A 23021-nucleotide genomic window follows, 5' to 3' on the forward strand; every position below is an offset into this window, starting at 1 on the left:
CCAGGCGCCCCATGGTTTTGTTTTATTTTTATTTATTTTTTTTTTTAGAGAAGGGGAGGAAGGGTGGGGTGGAGGATGAGGGAGAGAATCTTAAGCAGGCTTAATGCCCAGTGCAGAGCCTGATGCGGGGCTCAATCTCACAGCCCTAAGATCATGACCTGAGCCAAAATCAAGAATCTGATGCTTAACTGACTGAGCCACCCAGGCACCCCTTAATTAGCAGTGCTTTAAGCAATTTTTTGTTGTTGTTTGGGCATATGTCAGTACCCCAGGAATTACAACAACCATCTCTGACTTCAGAAAATCCAGTGTTAATCATTTTACCATTCTCCTGTATACTACAAAGATCTTAGGAGCACATAATCTTCATGTACCTCCATCTGATTTACATGCTATCATTGTGGCATAGTTTAATTTTCTTTTATATATTCTTTATTTTTATTTTTTATTTTACTTTATTTTTTTTTAAAGATTTCATTTATTTGAGGGGGGGCATGAGTGGGAGAAGGGCAGAGAGAGAAGGAGAAGCAGACTCCCTGCTGAGCAGGGAGCCCGATACAGGGCTCTATCCCAGGACCCTGGGATCATGATCTGAGCTGAAGGCAGATGCTTAACCGACTGAGCCACCCAGGTGCCCCTTTTTTTTAAGTCATAAGACATTATTGTGTTATATAGTATAATGTTTATTTAGCTTTACCCAAATATTTGATATTTTTGTTCTTCATTACAGCAATCCTTCTAGAATCATTCTCTTTTTGTTTGAAGAATACCCTTTGTACTGTTTAGTATGAGTCTTTTGACGGCAAAGTCTCTGTTTTTGTTTCTTAGAGCATATTTTTGCCTTACCTTATTTTGTAGCCTTTGCTTTAAATTCCTACTTTATTGACGTATAATTCACATACAGTAATATGTATTAGTTTTTGGTGTCCATCTTGTGTTTCAATGAGTTTTGACAGATGTGCATACCAGTGTTATATCATCCATTTAAAAAAAAATTTTTTTTTAAGTATGGTCTACTCCCCAACATGGCACTTGAACTCATGACCCCAAAATCAAGAGTCTCATGCTTTACCAACTGAGCCAGCCAGGTGCCCCATAACATTCATTTTTGAAGATTATTTTTCGTTGTCATAAAATTCTAGATTGACAATTATTTTCTTTTAGTAAACTGGCTATTTTATTCCACCATCACCGTCCTTCCATTGTTACCCTTACAAAGTCAGCTCTAGGCTATTATTTCTTAAATAGCAGTCCTCCCCTCAAACTCTCTGAGCCCTCAGTTCCAAGTTCTCTGTAGGCTACCCTGTAATTCCTCCAGAATGGTGTATTTTCTTTACCATTGCAGAACAGTTTTCGTTTTTGTGAAGAAACAAATTATGTTCCAGGTAGCAGGTGGCTATTGCAAGCCTTTGGTGAACTTTGAATTCTTTTTCGTTGCACCAAGAACTGCTATCTAAAACCACAGAAACTATGGTAGGTAGGCTGCCATCTGAATAAATGAAACAAAATAAAACTGAACCACATATTTGATTCAGTATTGAACTATACAGGCATATGTGGGTTATCTAGAGTTATGTGGGCTAGGTTGCCTGTTACAATACAGATGTGGCTTGGAAGAAATGACATTCTGAGTTCCAAATAGACCTTTTTTTCCTTTTTTTTAAAGTTTTTATTTAAATTCCAGTTGGTTAACATATAGTGTAACAGTCTCAGGTGTAGAACTTAGTGATTCAGCACTTACATACAACACCCAGTGCTCATCAGAACAGTGCCCTCCTTAATCCCCAGCACCTATTTAACCCATACCCCCACCCAACTCCCCTCTGATAATCAGTGGTTTGTTCTCTATAGATAAGAGTATAGGGGCGCCTGGGTGGCTCAGTCAGTTAAGCATCTGCCTTTGGCTCAGGTCATTATCCCATGGTCCTGGGATCCAGCCTCGCGTCTGGCTCCCTGCTCAGTGGGGGAGCCTGCTTCTTCCTCTCCTGCTCCCCTTGCTTGTGCATACACTCTCTCTCTGTCAAATAAATAAAATCTTAAAAAAAAAAAAAAAGTTTGTTTCTTGGTTTTCCTCTCTTCCCCCCATGTTCATTTGTCTATTAAATTCCACATACGAGTATTTGTTTTTCTCTGATTGACTTATGTCACTTAGCATAATACTTTCTAGCTCCACCCACATCCTTGCAAATAGCAAGATTTCATTCTTTTTATGGCTGAGTAATACTCCATTGTGTATATGTGTTTGTGTATATATGTGTGTGTATACACACCACATCTTCTTTATCCATTCATCAGGCAATGGACATGTGGGCTCTTTCTATAATTTGGCTATTGTTGATAATGCTGCTATAAACATCAGGGTGCATGTGTCCCTTCAAATTAGTATTTTTACATCCTTTGAGTATATACCTAGTAGTGCAGTTGCTGGGTGGTAGGGTAGTTCTATTTTTAACTTTTTGAGGAACCTCCATACTGTTTTCCAGTGTGGCTGCACCAGTTTGCATTCCCACCGACAGTGTAAGAGGGTTCCCCTTTCTCCACATCCTTGTCAACACCTGTTGTGCCTTTTGTTTTTAATTTTAGCCATGAGGTATGAGGTGATATCTTATTGTGGTTTTGATTTTTGTTTCCCTGATGATGAGCGATGTTGAGCATCTTTTCATGTGTCTGTTGGCCATCTGTAGGTCTTCTTTGGAAAACAGGTCTCCAAATGGACCATTTACAAAGGAACTTTTGAAGTACAGTTCAACTGGAACTCGTGTTATTAGAATTTTTAGAGGATTGCATATTTGTATCTCAATATAATACCAAAGCAAAATCCACTAGAAGCTTGTGTAGATGATGTAAGCTATAACAACTTTGATGACTATGTAACTTTTTTTCTATTTCAGTCTCTTTAAAAATGTTGCCTTCTGAATATACTATCTTGTATTTCTCTGTACTTCCTTTCCTGCGATTAAATTTCATAACGTTTAAACATAAAGAGGAAAAAAAGTGTTTCATGGCCTAACTAATGGTATACCTTTCAGTGCACAATTAACATGCTCAAATATTAATATAGGATGACTTTTTTGATAGAGAAAGAGAAGGCACATATAGAGGGCTAACATTAAAAAGTTAAATGGAGTGGGGTGCCTGGGTGGCTCAGTCGGTTAAGTGTTGTACTCTTGATTTCGGCTCAGGTCACTATCTCAGGGTTGTGAGATTGAGCCCGTGTTGGGCTCCGTGCTCAGCAGAGTCTGCTCAAGACTCTCTCGCTGGGCGTTGAGACTGCTTAAGATTCTCTCTCCCTCTGTCTCTCTCTCTCAGAAAAAAAAAAAAAAAAAGTTAAATGGAGGGAGGAAGAATGTAGCATTTGAAGAAAAACTGTACTTTGCTTTTTTGGAGCTTGTTATAAATAGCACATATAGAGCCTCCTCATTTTTTTATGGTTAATTCGTATTCCATGCAATTAATTTATCATAATTCATTAAACGGGTCCACTGCTGATGGATATTTAAATGGAATTCTCTGCTGCAGTGAGTAGTATATATCTTGCATCATTTTGCATATGAGAAGGTATTTGGGATAAATTCCTGGAAATTAAATTGTTGGGTCACAAGGTGTGTATATTTGTAATTTTGATTGATATTGTCAGATTGTACTTTTAGAGCCTGTACCAATATCCACAAGCTTGTTAAACACCCTATTCAGTACCATATCATCTCAGTTTTTTTTAAGTTTTTATTTATTTATTTGAGAGAGTGAGCAAGAGAGCACACAAGCAGAGTGGCAGAGGGAGAGGGGGAAGCAGGCTCCCCATGGAGCAGGGAGCCCGATGCAGGGCTCGATCCCAGGACCCCAGGATCATGGCCCGAGCCAAAGGCAGATGCTTAATTGACTGAGCCACCCAGGTGCCCCTGCTTTTTGCGTCTTAAAAAAAACTTTTTCTAGGGACACCTGGGTGGCTCAGTCAGTTAAGTGTCTGCCTTCAGCTTAGGTCAAGATCCCAGGGTCCTGGGATTGAGTCCCACATCAGGTTCCTTGCTCAGCGGGGAGCCTGCCTCTCCCTCTGCCTGCCACACCCCCTGCTTATGCTCCCTCTCTTTCTCTGACAAAATAAATAAATAATTTTTAAAAATCTAAAAAAACCCACAACTTTTTGTGTTCCAACATCATGAAGATATCATCCATATTGTCTTTGAGAAACTTTGTTTTGACTTTCATAAACTACTCCTTAGGTACGGTGTGACTCCAGGTCCAGCTTGGTTTTTACCCCCCAAAGGAAATTCTGCCGTCCTAGTACCACTTATTAGAACATTATCCTTTCCCCACTCCTGTATAGTGCTCCATTTGGTAGTTCATGTAATAGTAATGATACTTCTAGTATCTGTTGACTAAGATTTTGGTCAACTTTCTATGAGGTTAGTACTACATTAAAAATAGACTTGATTTTTTTATTAAGTTTTTAAATTTAATTCCAGTATAGTTAACATACAGTGTTCTCTAAGTTTCAGGTGTACAATATAGTGATTCAACAGTTCTGTACATTACTCAGTGTTCATCATGATAAGTGTATTCTTCAGTCCCCATCACCTATTTCACCCAACCCCCCACCCACTTCCCTTCTGGTAACCATCACTTTGTTTTCTGTAGTTAAGAGTCAGTTTCTTGGTTTCTCTCTCTTTTTTTCCTCTGCTCATTTATTTTGTTTCTTAAATTCCACATATGAGTGAAATCATATGGTATTTGTCTTTCTCTGACTGACTACTTCGCTTAACATTATACTCTCTAGCACCATCCATGTTGCTGCAAATGACAAGATTTCATTCTTTTTTTATGGCTGAATAATACTTTCTTTGTCCATTCATCTATCAATGAACTCTTGGATTACTTCCATAATCTGGCTATTGTAATAATGCTGCAATAAACATAGGGGTGTATATATCCCTTTAAGTTAGTATTTTTGTATTTTGGGGTAGATACCCAGTAGTGCAATTCCTGGATCATATGGTAATTCTATTTTTAACTTTTTGAGGAACCTCCATACTGTTTTCAGCTGTGGCTGTACCACTTTGCTTTCCTACCAACAGTACACGAGGGTTCCTTTTTCTCCACATCCTCACCAACACCTATTTCTTGTGTTTTAGCCATTCTGACTGGTTTTGGGTGATGTCTCATTGTACTTTTGATTTGTATTTCCCTGATCATGAGTGATACTAAGCATCTTTTCATGTGTCTGTTGGCCATCTGTATGTCTTCTTTGGAGAAATGTCTATTCATGTCTTCTGCCTGTTATAGAATTAGATTATTTGTCTTTTGGGTGTTAAATTAAAATAGGTTTGATTTTTATGACTACTAATATTATTTAAAATGGAGAAAAATATGAGATACTTCAATATGTAAATAGTGTTTTATGCTCATGTTGTGAATGCAGGAGATCAGAAAATCAGTGAGACCTACAGGAGACCTGTGGTTCACAGGAAGGAAATACTGTTTTATTTATTCTTTATATTTTACACTTATTGCTATATGTAGCATAGTACTGATTGAATAAAGTTGAATAGAAATGTTAGGATTGTTAACATATACAAACATATTTAGCAAATTTTCACTTAGGAAAATCAGAGCTAGATTTTATTAAGGAAAGCAGGAGTTACCTTATAATTACCGATTGTGTTAATCATTGATAATACAGATTGGCTTTCGTAACAGAAGCTCCTTCATGGAGGTATGTGCTTATTACAGAAAAGATATCAGCTACGTAAGTTGGCGGCCATCATGGGCTCAGACAGTTTATGAAAACTGAATATACAGCCTTTAAATAAAATATGGATCTGAATACCCAGAAGCACCCCCATTTGTAAGATTTGTAACAAAAAATTAATGTGAATGGAGTTGAGAGTTCTAATGGAGAGGGGGACTGAAGAGCTGTATCAGTACTAGCAAAATAGCAGAGTTCATATAGCATCGAAGGAGTCCTGCAAGAGCTTCGGCACCTGATGTCTAAAGAAAGCATGAAACTCCCTCGGCTGCTGGAAGGACAACATTACAGCAGTTAATCAAAAGGAAGAACCACAGCCTTAAAATTTGATTCAAGCAGTCTTCATTTTCCACAGTGGTAAATTTTCTAGATATATCTTGTAGACCTCAAAGTACTAGAAAGAAAGCTCCCATTCAAAGGCAATTTATGTTAAGGTGCTATCAATGATACTCATTTTTTTTTTCAATTTGCAATATGTAAGTTGTGCTATAACAAGCAAAAAAGAAAAGAAAAGAAAAGAGAAGAAAAGAAAGAAAAAGAAAGAAAGAAAGAAAGAAAGAAAGAAAGAAAAGGTATTATATGCCTCTTGAGGCCTGTGATGGCAGAAGGGAAGAACCACACTTAACATAAAAAGTGACAAGCTGTGAAAGGTCAGCAGAGAGAGGCATAATGACAATGAGTAAGTAAGGCAGATGCCCGAAGGGGCTGTGGAAGCTGAAGCATTTGTTGCCTGAGGACCCTGGCGTTCTTTGTGGAAGGGAGTGGGGTAATTTAAAAGAAATCTACTGGACCAAATAGCATGCTTGCACAAATGTTGAACAGAAAACAAACTGTAGTCTGGAAGAATGCATGTAAGAGAGGTTCTGAAATTTGGGCAGGGCCTAAATGACACAATGATTAAGAGTGCTTGCTTTCTTTTTGTTATAGTTAGAACATTTTGCACATCAAGGACTGTCACCTTTCTGTGGAAAGACTGGCCAATTTTACAAATAAGATGAGCCACTTCACCTTCTGTGTTCTCTAAGGAAGAGTATGTTTTTTAAATTATGGCTAGTCCAAATCTTAGAGACCTAGGCAAGAGTGCCTCCTTGTCTGTAAACCATACTTGGAAAACCCAGAATTGGAATACATATTCATTCGATTTATTTGATAAATAGGCTTGCCATAACAATGTGACCAGGATCTCAAAAGAAGTACCTTTAAAAAGATTTCTTAACATTTAAAAAGTTTTCATACTTAATATTTACACAATGTCAAATTCAAAGGGTGTCAGTGGTATACAATACAAACTAAGCCTCCTTTCTTAGCTCCATAAAAGAGAGAAAGTTACCAGTTTCATATGTATCCTTCCTCAGATGTTTTATGCATTCACAGACATGCATGTTTATGTATGTACACATGTAGAGTGTATGTGTGTGTGCTCACAAATGATAACATGCGTATACATAGGACATAACTTTTTTAACTTATAGTCAAAATTATATCCTAATTACTTTTTAAAAACAAGACATTTAAAACTCAGTTATAGGTCTATCTTGTTATGAAATTTGTAGGTCTGTTTTGTCATGAGTAAATTTTTATTATCAAAATGAATCTGTTTGCAGTAGTTTTGAGTAAAAGATTTTTCTTGTCACAAATTTATACATACTTTGGTTACATTCAAATTTTGCTTCTGTTTGGTATACTGCTAACAAACACATGGATGCTTATACCCAGAAATGTGTATTTATATCCATAGATTTGAAAATGCCAATTATATTTAAAATATTTTTTTTATGTGTAGCACTCTATAAGTAATTTCAGCAAGAGTCCTTATTTATACATATATAATGAATTAGTTGCAGTTGAATTAATACAGAATTGTGTTAGATACATTATCTAGAAAAGAGTATTATTTTATAATGATCATGACCACACACTGTGCTAAACATTTTACATAGAGAATGTTGTATAATCTTCAAATGACTAAGAAGTAGGTAATGATTTTAATTTTATAGCTGTGGAAACAGGCTCAGATTGTTGAATAACCATATATTCTCTCCTGTTCTCTCATATATTTTTTAAAGATTTTATTTGTTTGTCAGAGAGAGAGGGAGAGAGGGCACAGGCAGGGGAAGGAGCAGAGAGGCAGGCTCCTCGTTGAGCAAGGAGCCTGATGTGGGATTTGATTCCAGGTCCCTGGGATCATGACCTGAGCCCAAGACAGATACTTGACCAACTGAGCTATCCACGCATTCCCTTAAAAAAAAAAAATGTGGGGGCGCCTGGGTAGCGCAGTCGTTGAGGCGTCTGCCTTCGGCTCAGGGCGTGATCCCAGCGTTCCGGGATCGAGCCCCACATCGGGCTCCTCTGCTGGGAGCCTGCTTCTTCCTCTCCCACTCCCTGCTGTGTTCCCTCTCTCGCTGGCTGTCTCTCTGTCACATAAATAAAATAAAAAATTAAAAAAAAATGTGTATATATGTGTGCGTTTTAAAGATTTCATTTGTTTATTTGAGAGAGAGAGAGAGAGCAAGTGAGCATGAGCCCGCATGTTGCGGGGAGGGGCAGAAGGAGAAGCAGACTCCCTGCTGACCAGGGAGCCTGATGCAGGGCTCCATCCTGGGACTCTGCTATCATGACCTGAGCTGAGGGCAGACGCCTAACCAACTGAGCCACCCAGGTGCCCCTCCCTAAAATTAATTAATTAATTTTTTAAAAATTTATTTATTCATTTGACAGAGACAAGGCACAAGCAAGGGGGAGTGGTAGACAGGGAGAGGGAGAAGTAGGCTTTCTGCTGAGCAGGGAGCCAAGTGCGGGGCTCGATCCCGGGGACCTGGGTTCATGACCTGAGCTGGAGGCACACACTTAACTGACTGAACCATGCAGGCATCCCTAAAAAATAGTTTTTAAAAATAAATAAAAATAAAAATAATATTTTTAAAAGATTTACTTATTTATTTGACAGAGAGAGTGTGGGGGGAGGGGCAGGGGAGAGGAGGAGAGAGACTCCTCAAGCCTAGTCCCAGCTGAGCACAGAGCCCAGCCCTGGGTTCCATTCCAGGACCCTAGATCATGACCTGAGCAGTGATCAAGAGTCAGCCACTCAACTGACAGCCACCCAGGAACCCGAAAAATAAAAAATATTTTTAAAAGTTTTTTGGTCGGGGGCGCCTGGGTGGCGCAGTCGTTAAGTGTCTGCCTTCGGCTCAGGGCATGATCCCAGGGTCCTGGGATCGAGCCGCACATCAGGCTCCTCCGCTAGGAGCCTGCTTCTTCCTCTCCCACTCCCCCTGCTTTTGTTCCTTCTCTCGCTGGCTATCTCTCTGTCAAATAAATAAATAAAATCTTAAAAAAAAAAAAAAAAGTTTTTTGGTCAAGATGCCTGGCTATCTCAGTTGGTAAAGCTTGTGATTCTTGATCTTGGGTTTGTGGGTTTGAGCCCCACATTGCACGTAGACATTATTTAAAAAAAAAAAAAAAAAAGGTTTTTTGGTCAAGGTTAAGTTTGGTCAAGTTTAATTTTATCATTTCTTGATATAGTAAAATGTCTATTTATAATGCTTAATTTACATATATGCATCTTAAATGTTCTATAAAACATTATATTGACATGTTAGTATTAGACTAATCTAAACATTAATTTGGAAGTATAGCTTTTTCTTTTCTACTTCTGTGAAGCATATTTATTCAGACTTTTCATGTGTATCTTTAGTATATAAATGGCTTTCCACTCTGAATAATCTAATAGTTCCACAGCAAATAGTATCTTCTTAAGTATTTGAGATAGATCCCTTTTTGAATCTATATACTGTGTTGTAGCTGAAAATTTTATCCCTAGCCATAAGTCCCTATTTATATAACATTAGTAAAGGTGGTATTTTGTTAATATATCTAATATGGGCGGTATTGATGATCTCCATGACACAGTCACTCAGTGTATTGCTTTTTGAAGTAATTCATTCATTCTGCTAATACTTGACTGGGCATGTTATGTGCCAAAAACCATTCTAGCATTGGAGGTAGAGGACAAAACCAAGAATCAGCATTCCAGACACACATATCTGATTTGGAAAGATAGACAATAACAAATATGTAAAGTTGTGGTAAGTGCTCAGAAATCACAATAAGAGGATGTGGAGTGAGGATTGTTCTTGAAGTTGATGAAGCAGATCTCTAAAGAAGCGATTGACATAAAATATGTAGATGTTTGAGGAAAGAACCTTCTAGGTAGCTGTAGAAACCATGAGGCTAGAGAATTGCAGCAGAATTTGAGGAACAACAAAGGCACTGGCAGCAAAATACCAGTTGTAGATTCTCTATCCTCGATAACATTTTTGTTTTCATGCCTTTTAGATGTACCCATTCTTGTGGGTATGTGGTATTATGTCATTGTGGTTTTAATTTGCATTTGCCTGATGACAAATGATGTTGGGCATTTTTTTGTTTGGTTTTTGGCCATTTTTCCTTTGTGAAATTGTTTGAGTATTCTGCCCATATTTTAATAGGATTGTTTTTATTCTAATATGCTTTATTTAATAGAATTCTTTTTATCAGAGAGATGTAGAAGTTCTTAGGTATATTCTCTGTAAAATATTTTCTCTTGGTCTGTGGTTTGCCTATTCATTTTTAGTGTCTTTTGATAATCACAAGTTTTAAATATTAATGAACTCTGATCTATCAGGTGTTTTTTTTTTTTTTTCTTTTATGGTTTGTGCTTTTTTGGTCCTAAGAAATATTTACCAACCTCAAGCAGACCTGGCTTTTCATTCTGAATATTTTGGGACTCCGTGAAAGGCTTTGATCTCACTGATTACCGTGGCTGCTGTGCGAAGAATAAATTATAAAGCAGCAAGTGCGGAAGTAGACTAGTTAAGAGGCTACGATAGTGGTCTAGGAGAGAAGTAATGGTACGTTGGACTGGGATTGTAGTGATGGGACATGGAAAGATCTGGAGGTAAAGATAACAGGCTACTGAATTTGCTTATTTGGAATGTGTTATGAGAGACAGTCATGGAGGGAAGCAGTTAGGATGATTCCGTATTTCTGGTTCGAGCCACTGGATGAATAGTGGTGCCATTTACAGAATATCCAAAGCTACAGTTGACCAAGGTTATTTTAAAGTCCAATGTATGTTTGTCAAGTAGTATGTTGTTCAATATAAAGTAATTGGAAGAGTGTCCCATAGTACAAGAGACTTTTTAAAGAAATTCAGATATACGATTATGGAGCACCCTAGGGGGCTCAGTCAATTAAGTGTCTGACACTTGGTTTTGGCTCAGGTCGTGATCTCCTGGTCATGGGATCAAGCTCCAAGTCGGGCTCTGTGCTCAGCCCAGAATCTGCTTGATCCTTTTCCTCCCCCTTTGTCCCTCTCCCTGCTCAGGTGCACACACATGCTCTCTCTCAAATAAATAAATTTTAAAAAAAATTCAAATATTTGATTACTACCCTCATTTCTAAAGGAGAATTTTAGAGGAAATTTTACTCTTTTTTTTTTTATACATGTAATAGAGTTGATATGCATATTTGGAAGCATGTGCTAGAATGGAATCTAGCAATACAATACTTGTTTCAATTTAAAAACTGCTATTCTTGGGGCACCTGGCTCACTCAGTTGGTGGAGCATGTGACTTTTTTTTTTTTTTAAGATTTTATTTATTTACAGAGAGAGAGCGTGCATGTGTGCACAAGCAGGGGGAGAGGGAGAGAGAATCCCAGGTAGAGTATGTGCTGAACATGGAATCTGATGCAGGGCTTGAGGCAGGGCTCAATCTCACAACCCCGAGATCATAACCTGAGCCAAAATTGAAAATTAGGCACTTAACAGACTGAGCCCACCAGGCACCCCACATGTGACTCTGGATCTCAGGGTCCTTAGTTCAAGCCCTACATTGGGCATGGAGCCTACTTAAAAAAAATAAAATTAAAAAAAAGTTGGGGCGCCTGTGTTGTTCAGTTGGTTAAGCATCTGCCTTCGGTTCAAGTCATGATCTTAGGGTCCTGGGATTGGGCCCTGCACTGGGCTCTCTGCTCAGCAGGGAGTCTGCTTCTCTCTCTCTCACTCTGCCTCTGTGCTTTCTCTCTCTCTCTCAAATAAATAAAATCTTTAAAAAAATTTTTTTTAAAACTGCTATTCTTTTGTTTTTTTTAATCTTCATTACCAATTTGAAGCCTTTTTGTGCATTTATAAAACAAGTTAGTTTTACTAATCCTTTATGGAGATGGTCTTTGATTATAGGCCGTAATGCTATTTTATATCTTTGTCAGAAAAGTACATTCTTAAGCATTAAGGTGATTCTTGGCTTCCCTGTAGGCTTAAGTATGATTCTATATGTGGGAATCAAGTCGGAGCAAATCTTGAGTTCTTGCCATCAAAAGTCATTGTTTCAGTAGTGATTTCATCAGTATTGTATATATGCCAAGTTGTGAGTTTCTTTTCAAATTTATAGGAGCTAGTTTATGGTAGTAGAAAGAATTTTGGAATAGGAAGGGAACTGAAATCTAGTCCAGCTATGTGAACTTAGGCAAATCATTAACTTTATATATCTCATTTCTTCATCTGTAAAATGAGGAATAATTGATTAAAGTTCTCTTAAAATCTGAAATTATAGTTTCTTATTGGTTTTGTAAAGATTTAGCTTTATAAAGATGTTTGAACCATAATGGTATTAGAAACATTAAAATTCAATCTTAGGATGATTCATAAAAAGAAATGAATTGTGGACATCTTGCCTGGCTCATAGAATGTTATTAAATCTGAATCACTGTTACCCATATCAAATTTAAGTCCATGACGAATAAAGCTACCTTTCTCTTTTAATAACAGTTTCATTGAGATACAATTCACATACCATACAATTCATTCATTTAAAGTGTACAATTCAGGGGGCATCTGGGTGGCTCAGTTGGTTAAGTGTCTGCCTTTCGCTCAGGTCGTGATCTCAGGGTCCTAGAATCAATCCTTGTGTTGGGCTCCCTACTCAGCAGGGAGTCTGCTTCCCCTCTGCCCCTCCCCCCACTCATGCTCACACACACTCACTCTCTCTCAAATAAATAAAATCTTTTTTAAAAAGCGTACAATTAAGGGCACCTGGATGGCTCAGTTGGTTAGCGTCCAACTCTTTGTGATTTCAGCTCAGGTTATGATCTCAGGGTCATGAGATCGAGCCCCAAGTTGGGCTTTCTGCTTAGCCCACAGAGTCTGCTTGAGATTCTCTCCCTCTCCCACTGTTGTACACGCCCGCACACATGTGCTCTTTGTCTCTCTCTCTAAAATAAATCTTAAAAAAAAATAAAGTGTATTATTCAGTGGTGTCTAGTATATTCAGAGTTGTGTAGCCATCACCAGAATCCGTTTTAAACATTTGCATTACCCCATAAAGAAAGTACCTTTCTCCTTGAACTGCCAGCCCTAGGCAACCACTGGTCTACTTTTTGTCTCTATAGATTTGCCTATTCTGAACGTTTCTTATAAATACGTGGCCTTTTGTGTCTGGTTTCTTTCACTTAATATAATATTTTCAAGGTTTATCCCTATCGTGGTATATATCAACGCTTTATTTCTTTTTGTTGTCAGACAGTATTCCATTGTATACCACATTTTATCTCTTCATCATTTGATGGACATTTGGGTTGTTTCCACTTTTTGGCTGTTATGAATGCTCCTACGAACATTGGTGTATACATTTTTGTGTGGACATACATTTTTATTTCTCTTGGATATATTTATATATCCCCACCAGGAGTGGGAGTGGGATTTCTGGGTCCTCTGGTAAGTCTATTTAATAATCATTTGAGGAACTTCCCAGGCTGTTTTCCTAAGTGGCTGCACAGTTCAACATTCCTACCAGCCATGTATGAGGGTTCCAATTTCTTTACATCCTCCCTTACGCTTAACATTATCTGTCTTTTTGATTATAGTCGTCCTAGTGGGTATGAAGTGGTGTCTCATTGTGGTTTGATTTGCATTTCCCCGATGGTTAAGGATGTTGAGCTTCTATTCTTGCACTTATTAAGGCTGGCTCTTTCCCTAAAGTGTCAGCTGAGCATTCTGAAATATCAGATAAGCAATGTCTTCTCACTCCTGCTGGAGAGTAAATAAAAGCCTAATTTAATCCACACATCTGTTTTCACCTTTATTTCTGTAAAATGTAACAACGAAGAATTTAATTGGAAGTAAGTATAACCTGTATTTTAGTTGGAATTGTTACCTGTGTTTGGTTGGGGGACAGAACTTTCATTGATATATCTTTAACACTGAAATTTTGGCAATTTGCTCAATCTTTCAAATGTTCATGAGTAAAACTGCAGCATAGAAAACAGTATCTTAGTCACACAAAGATGGGAATGAATTACATCTGGAAATCTGGCAGAAAACCTTTTCACATTTATAGTAGCCCTATTTCCCTTGTATCGTAAAAGTTTTGTGGGGGGAAAAAGGTTTTGTGAATTAATACAGGATGTATAATTGTGTTTCAGGAGCATATTTAACTTAGGATGTGAACTAAAATGGGTTAGTTTGAAATGACACTTTTGTTAATAGAAACTTAATTTATTAAATTAAGAATATTCAGTTTTAGGGGCACCTAGCTGGCTTAGTTGGTAGAACGTGTGACTCTTGATCTCAGGGTCTTGAGTTCAAGCCCCACTTTTGGCTTGGAGCTTACTTAAAAAGCAGGTGGGGGGGAGGGCGCCTGGGTGGCTCAGTCGGTTAAGCATCTGCCTTCAGATCAGGTCCTGGGATGGAGCCCCACATCAGGTTCCCTGCTCAGCGGAGATCGTGCTTCTCTGTCTCCATCTGCTGCTCCCCCTGCTTGTGCTCTCTCCCTCTCTCTGTCAAATAAATAAAATCTTAAAAAAAAAAAAAAGAATATTTAGTTTTAGTAGAGATTTTGCTCTTAAAAATTTTAATTGCTGCAGTCTGGATTTTGTCTTAGTCCAGTCAGATTTGTGAAGTAATGTTTTTTTAATTTCCATTCCAGAAATACATGCTACAGGATTTAACTATCAGAATGAAGATGAAAAAGTCACCTTGTCTTTTCCTAGTACTCTCCAAACAGGTAAGAGTCATGGCTTTTGTAAAATCCCATGATGAATAGTGACATCTTATTTCTTCCGAAATTTGTTGTATGCCATTTTAAGACAGAGCTTTTGAAAGAGGTTCATTGCAGCTTTTAGGCCACCAGGAAAAAAGAAGACCAAAACTAATGATCATTCTACCCTAGAACATAATGCATTGTTTTTCACCTTTTCAGTCTCAGCTTTTTAAAATATAGTTACCCAGCTCCATCTTCCAGTAATTGAGTCCACATTGAGATGAATGCCCCACAGTTGATTTTGATGTATAAAAGTATAGTGAGGGCATGGAAGGAAAGATTTGTTGATGTAATACTTTTATTAGGTAGGGGCGCCTGGGTTGGCTCAGTTTTTTGTGTCCACTCTTGATCTCAGCTCAGGTCTTGATCTCAGGGTCGTGAGTTTTCAAGCCCAGTCCTGGGCTCCACACTGTGTGTGGTGCCTACTTAAAAAAATAATAATAATGATAATAATCCAGATTCTGTTATTAGGTATAAAAGCACAAAGGAAAATGAAGACTTTCTGGCTTAATGTAGAATAAGAAATTGTATACAAATCAATTGTTAAAGCACTAAGACTTTGATTAATGATCAGTTGAAAAGCAACAAGTGGAGTGCACTTGTCATGATGAACACAGGGTGATGTATCGAAGTGTTGAATCACTGTATTGTACACCTGAAACTAATATAACACTGTGCGTTAACTAACTGGAATTAAAATAAGTAGTTGAAAAAAAAGTAACAGGTAATTTGTATGAAAGGAAATGCAAATGACTAAAACACGTGAAAAGATATTTGGCTTCCTAGTAATGAGAAATGTGAGAACAGCAGTTACTGATATACCAGTTTTTGCCTGTGTTGTAAGCTAAAGTTAAAAAGTTCTCAGTGACTACTTTGATATTACTGGTAGGAGTGTAAATCCATGCAATGTGTTTGGAAGGCAGTCTGGCAGTATGTATCAAAAGCCTAAACATATTCATGTCTTTTGACCCAGCAATTTTGGTAATAGGAATATATCCTAAAGAAAAATCATAAATGCAGAAAATGCTTTATGCCTAGAAATGTCTATTGAGACATTACTTAAGGTAGTAAAAAATTAGAATGGATGTATTTGTCCAACACTAAGGGAGTAATTATGACATCAGTATGGTGGAATATATATATATAGCAATTAAAAGTGAGCTTTATGAATTCTTAACACTGTGAAGTGCTTATTATAATGTAAAATTGAAAAGCAGAATACAAAATTACATATACAGGGTGATGAGTCATATCTCTAAATTGATATAAATAAAACGATATGTCTGGTTTTTGACATAATTGAATATACCTTATGCTTATTTATATCTTAATATAATAGTTTTAGAAAAATTTTAAATTGGAGTTTTATCTTTTATTTCAGTTCTCTTTCATTTTGCCTTCTTTGAACTAGGATTTCTTGTAGGATTTCTTGTATGAAATTATTATAAAAATAAATGTTTTTCCATGAACATGTATTAAAGATACCAAAGAATATAACAATTTAGATTTCTGTTTTTCTGACCCCTTCCACTTCCATTGTCTTGTGAACCCTTCCAGAAATATTTTGTGTGTATATAAGTATACCCATACATTTAATCCACAAGTGGGATCAAAAATCTCCGTGGCTTACAACAAATATTTCCTGCTCACACCTGGCCCTGAGGACTCCAGCGGCCATATCTCCACCTTTGCTTAAGAGCTCTGCTTAGCTCACAAGTCTTCTCATTCCAGGAGCTGTAGTGAGCAGCTACTGTCCATAGCGTGCTGTTCTCTCCCATGGCAGAGAGCAGAAGCTCAGGGATGGGGACAGAGACAAATCACAAAGATACATTTAAGGCTTCTGCATGGATGGTGGTAGACTTGATGTCCATTCACATTTCATTGGCCAAAGTAAATTGCATGGCCAAGCCCAGAGTCACTAGGGCAATTACCAGAGATTTGAGTAAACTTCTACCATGAAAGATAGAGTAAAAAAGCCAAACAATAATAGAAATATAGGAACTTGTTTAAAGCAAAGACAAATGAAAAGAAAGTCTCAAAAAAAAAAAACCCACAAAACAAATTAATATTCTTAGAAATACTGTTAATATCACATTCATTAAACAAGAACAGGACAGGGGAGCCTTGGTGGCTCAGTCAGTTAGCGTCCAACTCTTGATTTCTGCTCAGGTCATGATCTCAGGGTCATGAGATGGAGCCCAACATGGGCTCCACACTTAAGATTCTCTCCCTCACCCTTTGTCCCTCCCCCCACCACTTGTGTGCTCTCTGTCTCTCAAAAAAAAAAAAAAAAAAACAAGAATAGGACAGAACGTTATCAAACAGAAAGAATTAGAGCAAGAAAACTTTTGCTTTACAGTAGATATAAATTCTATTTAATGAATTTCTATTACAATACAATAGAAATAAAAAAACCTAATAGGAGTTTTGGAAGATGAAAAAGAGGAATCTTACACATCGTAGGAAAATTTGAGGACCAATCTAGCAGACAACATCCATCTAGTAAAAGAAAGGACAGAGAAAATGAGAAGAGAAAATTATTAAAGATACAAAAGAACATTTCTTTGAACTGAGGTGATTGGAACCTTTAGTTTGAAAAGGTGCACCACTAAAAAAAAAAAGAGAGAAAGAAAAGAAAGTTAAGAAAGTAAAAAAAGAAAAGGTACACACCACTGAGAGGAACTAACTCAATAAATGTAAAAAATCCCATACCAAAGCAAATTTTAGAACTTTCAGGGATAAAAGTGAGGCTCTCGAGAGGCGCCTGGGTGGCTCAGTTGGTTAAGCATCTGACTCTTAATTTCATCTCGGGTCATGATCTCAGGGTTGTGGGATTGAGCCCAGTGTCGGGCTCCACACTCAGTGTGAAGTCTGCTTGGGATTCTCTCTCTCCTCCCTCTGCCCCTATCTCTTCTCAGACTTGCTCTTGGATGAATGAATGGATGGATGGATGGATGGATGGATGGATGGATGGATAAAGTGAGGCTCTCAAAGAGTTTTTTTCTCAAGGGCAGGGGGTTGGGAGGAAGGAGGGGAAGCTAGCAGGTTGCCTTCAAAGTTCAGGGATCAGAATAGCAAGAGAGTAGGCTGGCGGGTGGGGGGTGGGGAAAATGGGTGAAAGGGAGTGGGAGATACAGGCTTCCAGTTATGGAGTGAGTAAACCAGGGATTAGAAGTACAGCATAAGGAACACAGTGGTATTGTAATAGTGTTGTAACAGGTGGTATCTGCACTTATGTTGAGCATAGAAAGGGTATAGAGTTGTCAAATCACTATGTTGTACACCTGAAACTAATGTACCACTGTCTATCAACAATACTTGAATGAATTTTAAAAAAAGGAATAGCAGTAGACTAACCATCAGGAACAATGGAAACTAGACTCTAATGAAGCCATTCCTTCAAAATTCTGAGTTTATGTGATTTTCAGCCTAGAATTCTATGCTTAGCGAAATTGTGAATTTAAAGAGGAGGTAAAATAAGGATATTTTCAGATTCGCAAGGTCACAGAAAATTTACTTCTTTGTAAAAGATGTAGGAGGGGGAGATGTCGTTTGGCTAAACTTCACTTTCTATAGTAAGAAGAAAATAATGTGTGAAATTGAAAAATGAAGAAATAGCTATATAAGCAAGGTATTTAGAAATCACAGAGTTGCTACTGGGGGCATTGTAGGGAGTAAGGTAGCTTTGGGCAGGGGCCTGCAGCTTATATATAAGCCTATATTACTTTATGAGTTTTAAAGTATGAACTATTACTTTGATAGAAACGCCGGGATCACGCCCTGAGCTGAAGGCAGACGCTTAACCGCTCTGCCACCCAGGCGCCCCAAGAAGCAAAAATATCTTAAAACAGGTTTTTAAAATCATCCCAGAAGATACATAAACCTAGTGTTTGTGCGTGAAGATAATAGATTCAATTGTTCAGCATTAGGAAATATGACAACATTATTTATTAAGTCAAAAATTTCAAGATACTAGATTTATCAAAAGAAGTTAGGATGTATTTGCTAGAATTGAGCAGGTAAGAATAAATAGAAACTCCTAGAAGGTGCATGTGTGTTATATGTATACATGTGTACATGTGTATGTATATATGTGTGCAGGTATAATACATGCGTGTTTCTGTTGAATGCTTAATTTGTGCTAGGTACTCTTTTATGTGCATCACAAATACTAATTTATTTAATCCTTTTTGAGATAGTTTCTGCTCCCTGTACTTTATAGATAAACTAAGGCACAAAGATGGTCTAATTAAATAACTTGCCCAAGGTCAATAGGTATTAGGTGGCAGAGCCTGGATTTCAAACCCAAGCAGTTTAATCCAAAAGTCTATACTTCTAACCACCATATTGTGCTTTTTATTTTTTTATTAAATATTATAAAAATATAACACATGGTTTAAAATACAAATGATGGGGCGCCTGGGTGGCATAGCGGTTGAGCGTCTGCCTTCGGCTCAGGGCGTGATCCCGGCGTTATGGGATCGAGCCCCACATCAGGCTCCTCCGCTATGAGCCTGCTTCTTCCTCTCCCACTCCCCCTGCTTGTGTTCCCTCTCTCGCTGGCTGTCTCTATCTCTGTCGAATAGATAAATAAAATCTTTAAAAATAAATAAATAAATAAATAAAATACAAATGATACATAGTGGAAATGTGTTTGCCATCCTAGCCCTTTCTTCCTCTCTCAGCTCTTCTCAGAAGCAACCAATTTTCTATGTATCCTTTTAAAACTATTCAATGGTATTGTAAGCATTTCTGCATATACTGTTTAAGAACACAGGAACTAGCATGCCATGTATCATATTTTGCACCCTTCTTTCCCCCGTGTGTGTGTGTGTGTGTGTGTGTGTGTGTGTGTGTAAATAAAAGAGATCAGGGGCACCTGAGTGGCTCGGTTGGTTGAGCATCTTACTCTTGGTTTCCACTCAGGCCATGATCTCTAGGTTGTGGGGTCAAGCCCCACCTTGGGCTCCGTGCTCAGTGGGGAGTCTGCTTGCGATTCTCTCCCTATATCCCTCCCCCCCCCCACTCTCTCTCAATCTCTCTAAAATAAGTAAATAAATCTTTTTTAAAAATGGGTCAGTTATCAGTATATAAGAGCTTTGTCCTTCTTGATAAGGACTATTTACAGCAGACATTGTAAATCGTGAAGTCATTTCTAATAAAAGCAGGGACAGGTCAGAGAAGGTTATGACTTTTTGTATACTATAATTCAACAGAGTTTTGGAGGTTTTTAGTTAATATAGCAGTATAAATAAATAACTGATATAAATATTAGAATTAGAAGTTATCTTATTTGAGGGGCACCTGGGTGGCTGAGTCGTTTGGGCTCTTGATTTCAGCTCAGGTCATGATCCTGGGGTCGTGAAATGGAGCCCTGAATTGGTCTCCATGCTCAGCACGGAGTCTGCTTGTCTCTCTCCCCCTGCTCCTCCTCTTTCTGATGCTCACTCATTCACTGTCTCTCAAATAAATAAATAAAGTCTTTCTTTAAAAAAGAAATTATCCTATTTGAGATAAGACTAATATTGATTATTGAACATCTATAAATGACTGTTTGAAAATTATTGGCTTTCACATTTTCCCAAGATTCTCTGGAGCACAATTACCCAGTCATTCTTTGCTTTAAAAATGGCGTCCTTATTTTTTCAAGTTTCAGTAGGTTGTACAAGTGTTCTACCTTGTAAGGGAATAAATATGGAGCATATATTGAAAAGACATTAGTAACCTTTGTGTTAGGCTCACCAGACTTAACAGTCATGCCAGCTATTTCATAGCTAAGCAAAAGATTTTCTTTTCTGAAGTTGGCACATTCTAGAATAGTGGTTAAATTACCATGATCATTGTAAGCTGACAACAACTTCAGAATCATCTGTTAAGGATCCTACAGAGTGGTGTTCATTTGGAGAAACGCTAGGTGATATTGACATTTCTAAGAGTGAAAAACCGGATCACAGGAAATGGTGACACAAAGGCAGAGACCTTTACTCCTTTTTTATACAAATTAATCTGTCTTTACTTTTTTTAGCATTTAGTAGGCTCATTAAATTTTTATTGAAGTATTTCAAGATCTGCTTCAGGTTTTACAGCAATTATACTCTCCTAAGCTTTAAAGAAAGAAAGTTTTTGGTAGAAGTTGCAATTTTCCAGTTGTTTTAATTTATAAATGAGCTTATTGTATGTTTTAAAGGTTTATCATCCCAAGCAGATAAATATTGCATATAATGGATATTGAAATAAGGTGTCTAATGTGAGGAGGCAATGTAAATTAAGTGGGCAAACAGGTGTAAAATTAGACAGTCTGGCAATCAGTTCTTCAGTATGGTGTAAATTTGATAAGTTGACATTTACTAAATCTTTTTTCTCCTGTTTTTGCCCTATAATTCTACTATATTAATAGTAAATATTTTGTAATTAGTATTGTATAATATAACACTAGTTAACTATATTAATGATTTTTTTTAAACTTTAACTTGTGTTTTGTTTGAATTTCAGGTAATAACCTTTTCCAATACTTTGTATTTTGTTTAGTATGTCACTTTTTTGGAAGTGGCCACTATCAATCAGTATCTTGTTATGGTTTGATGGCCTTGGAGATTTAAAACCGAGTAAAAGTGTAAGCAGCCTTTCTTATTTAGTTATGAGTTTTAAATCATTTTATTCCAAATAGGAAAAGGCAAAAGTAGATTCCCCATGGAATGTGAGTTGTGTAAAAGAAATCTTAAGATGTTAGTTGCCTTAGTGAAAACAGACTGGCCAGTTGCATTTATGGAATTGCAACATAAAATTCCATCAGACACTTCTCTTTAAAGGTAGTGGGTTTTTTACAATCTACTAGATACTCCTTGTAAACTTTATTAATGTGAATATATCTGCTTTTTTAAGGATTAGTGAATTCCTAACGAAAATAGGGAGAAATTTTATATTCTAGTTAAATTCTTTAGTATCAATCATTTTCACATTCTTTTACTATATTCTTATTTACTGTTCCAGGAATCTGTCATTCTCTTTAAGAAAGTATTCATTGTCCCCTTCAAACAGAATGTCTGATTTTAAAAAAATAAGATTCACAAACACTTATTCAAATGAGCTTCAGTTTTTTTGTTTTGTTTTTCCCCCGTCATGATTACATTAATATGGCCCTTTTGGTGCCTGGCTGGCTCAGTCAGTAGAGCATGCAACTCTTGATCTCAGGGTTCTGAGTTCAGGCCCTACATAAGGCACATTTAAAAAAAAAAAAGAATATGGCACTTTCTTTAGTGATGATGACTTCGCTACAGAGGTCTGAAATTTTCTCTTGAAATTACTTTCAGAACCAGTTTGAAGCACATATGAAAATCAGTTTAATTACTTAATTGGCATACTTAATAGACAACAGCATTTTGTCTAGAAACAATTTGCAGTTTGTCTATTCACTTTTTCTGTAGACTTGGACTCTTCGTGACTTTTGGCCCTTTTCAAAAAAGTCAATTCAGTTTTGGAAGGTGAAGATCTGACTGAGAACATCCAAAAGGATATGTCAGAAAGAGAGAGAGTTAACATTTTGAACAATGTTAATGTCATTGCTCTATGGCATTCCAAAATGATAGTTTAAAACAGTATATAAAAGTTTTGGAATGATTGCCGAATTACTTTATAGTCATACTATGTCTTTGATTTGTTAGATTCCCATGCTCTAGATCCTGTTATAAATAGGCACTTTAAAAGGATCAGTTAAAAGTCAACATTTTTCTGGCTGGTGTTTTGGGGGGATTTAATTTGTAAAATGTAGTATGGGATTATTGTTTTGTCATGCATCTGAATTTAGTAGATGATTAATAGTTATAATTTTTTTCTGTTATGAAAGAAGGTATATATACTCACAAAACTCCCATTTTGGTTTTGCCCTCATACAACAATAGAATGTATATTCAGGTTGCATTTTTATTTGCATTTAGTAATTATTGAGTAAATGTGTTTCTTTAATATTATCATTTCAAATGATTGAGGTGACTGTAAGAGTTTTTTTATGCCCGTTTGCCAGCCAAATCATTGATCTTCCCTATATAGTTCCTTTGAAAAGTATGGAATCAGTGTTCCATTTGGACTGAACAGATAGGGTTTTGTCTTAATGATAGAGTAATTGGTATGAAGTCCTCTAAATGGACCAGTTTATATGAGTGGCAGAGAACATGAATTTTGGATTAAACAGGCCTAAATTTTTT

The 23021-nt window shown here is 37.1% G+C and overlaps 1 protein-coding gene and 1 pseudogene across 1 annotated transcript in view; both read left to right on the forward strand.

Moving 5' to 3' along the window:
• Positions 1-23021, forward strand: part of NPEPPS (aminopeptidase puromycin sensitive) — a 93817-nt gene that overhangs the window by 37958 nt on the left and 32838 nt on the right. The window contains exon 3 of the mRNA XM_045813717.2: positions 14707-14784. Within this exon, the coding sequence (XP_045669673.1) occupies positions 14707-14784 (78 nt within the window). The remainder of the gene's footprint in view (positions 1-14706; positions 14785-23021) is intronic.
• On the forward strand, positions 3998-6285 carry LOC148107961 (ubiquitin-conjugating enzyme E2 variant 1 pseudogene; annotated as a pseudogene).

The sequence above is a fragment of the Ursus americanus genome, chromosome 23 (assembly GCF_024610735.1).
Source record: "Ursus americanus isolate L20-20 chromosome 23, mUrsAme1.1.p, whole genome shotgun sequence".
Taxonomy (NCBI): domain Eukaryota; kingdom Metazoa; phylum Chordata; class Mammalia; order Carnivora; family Ursidae; genus Ursus; species Ursus americanus.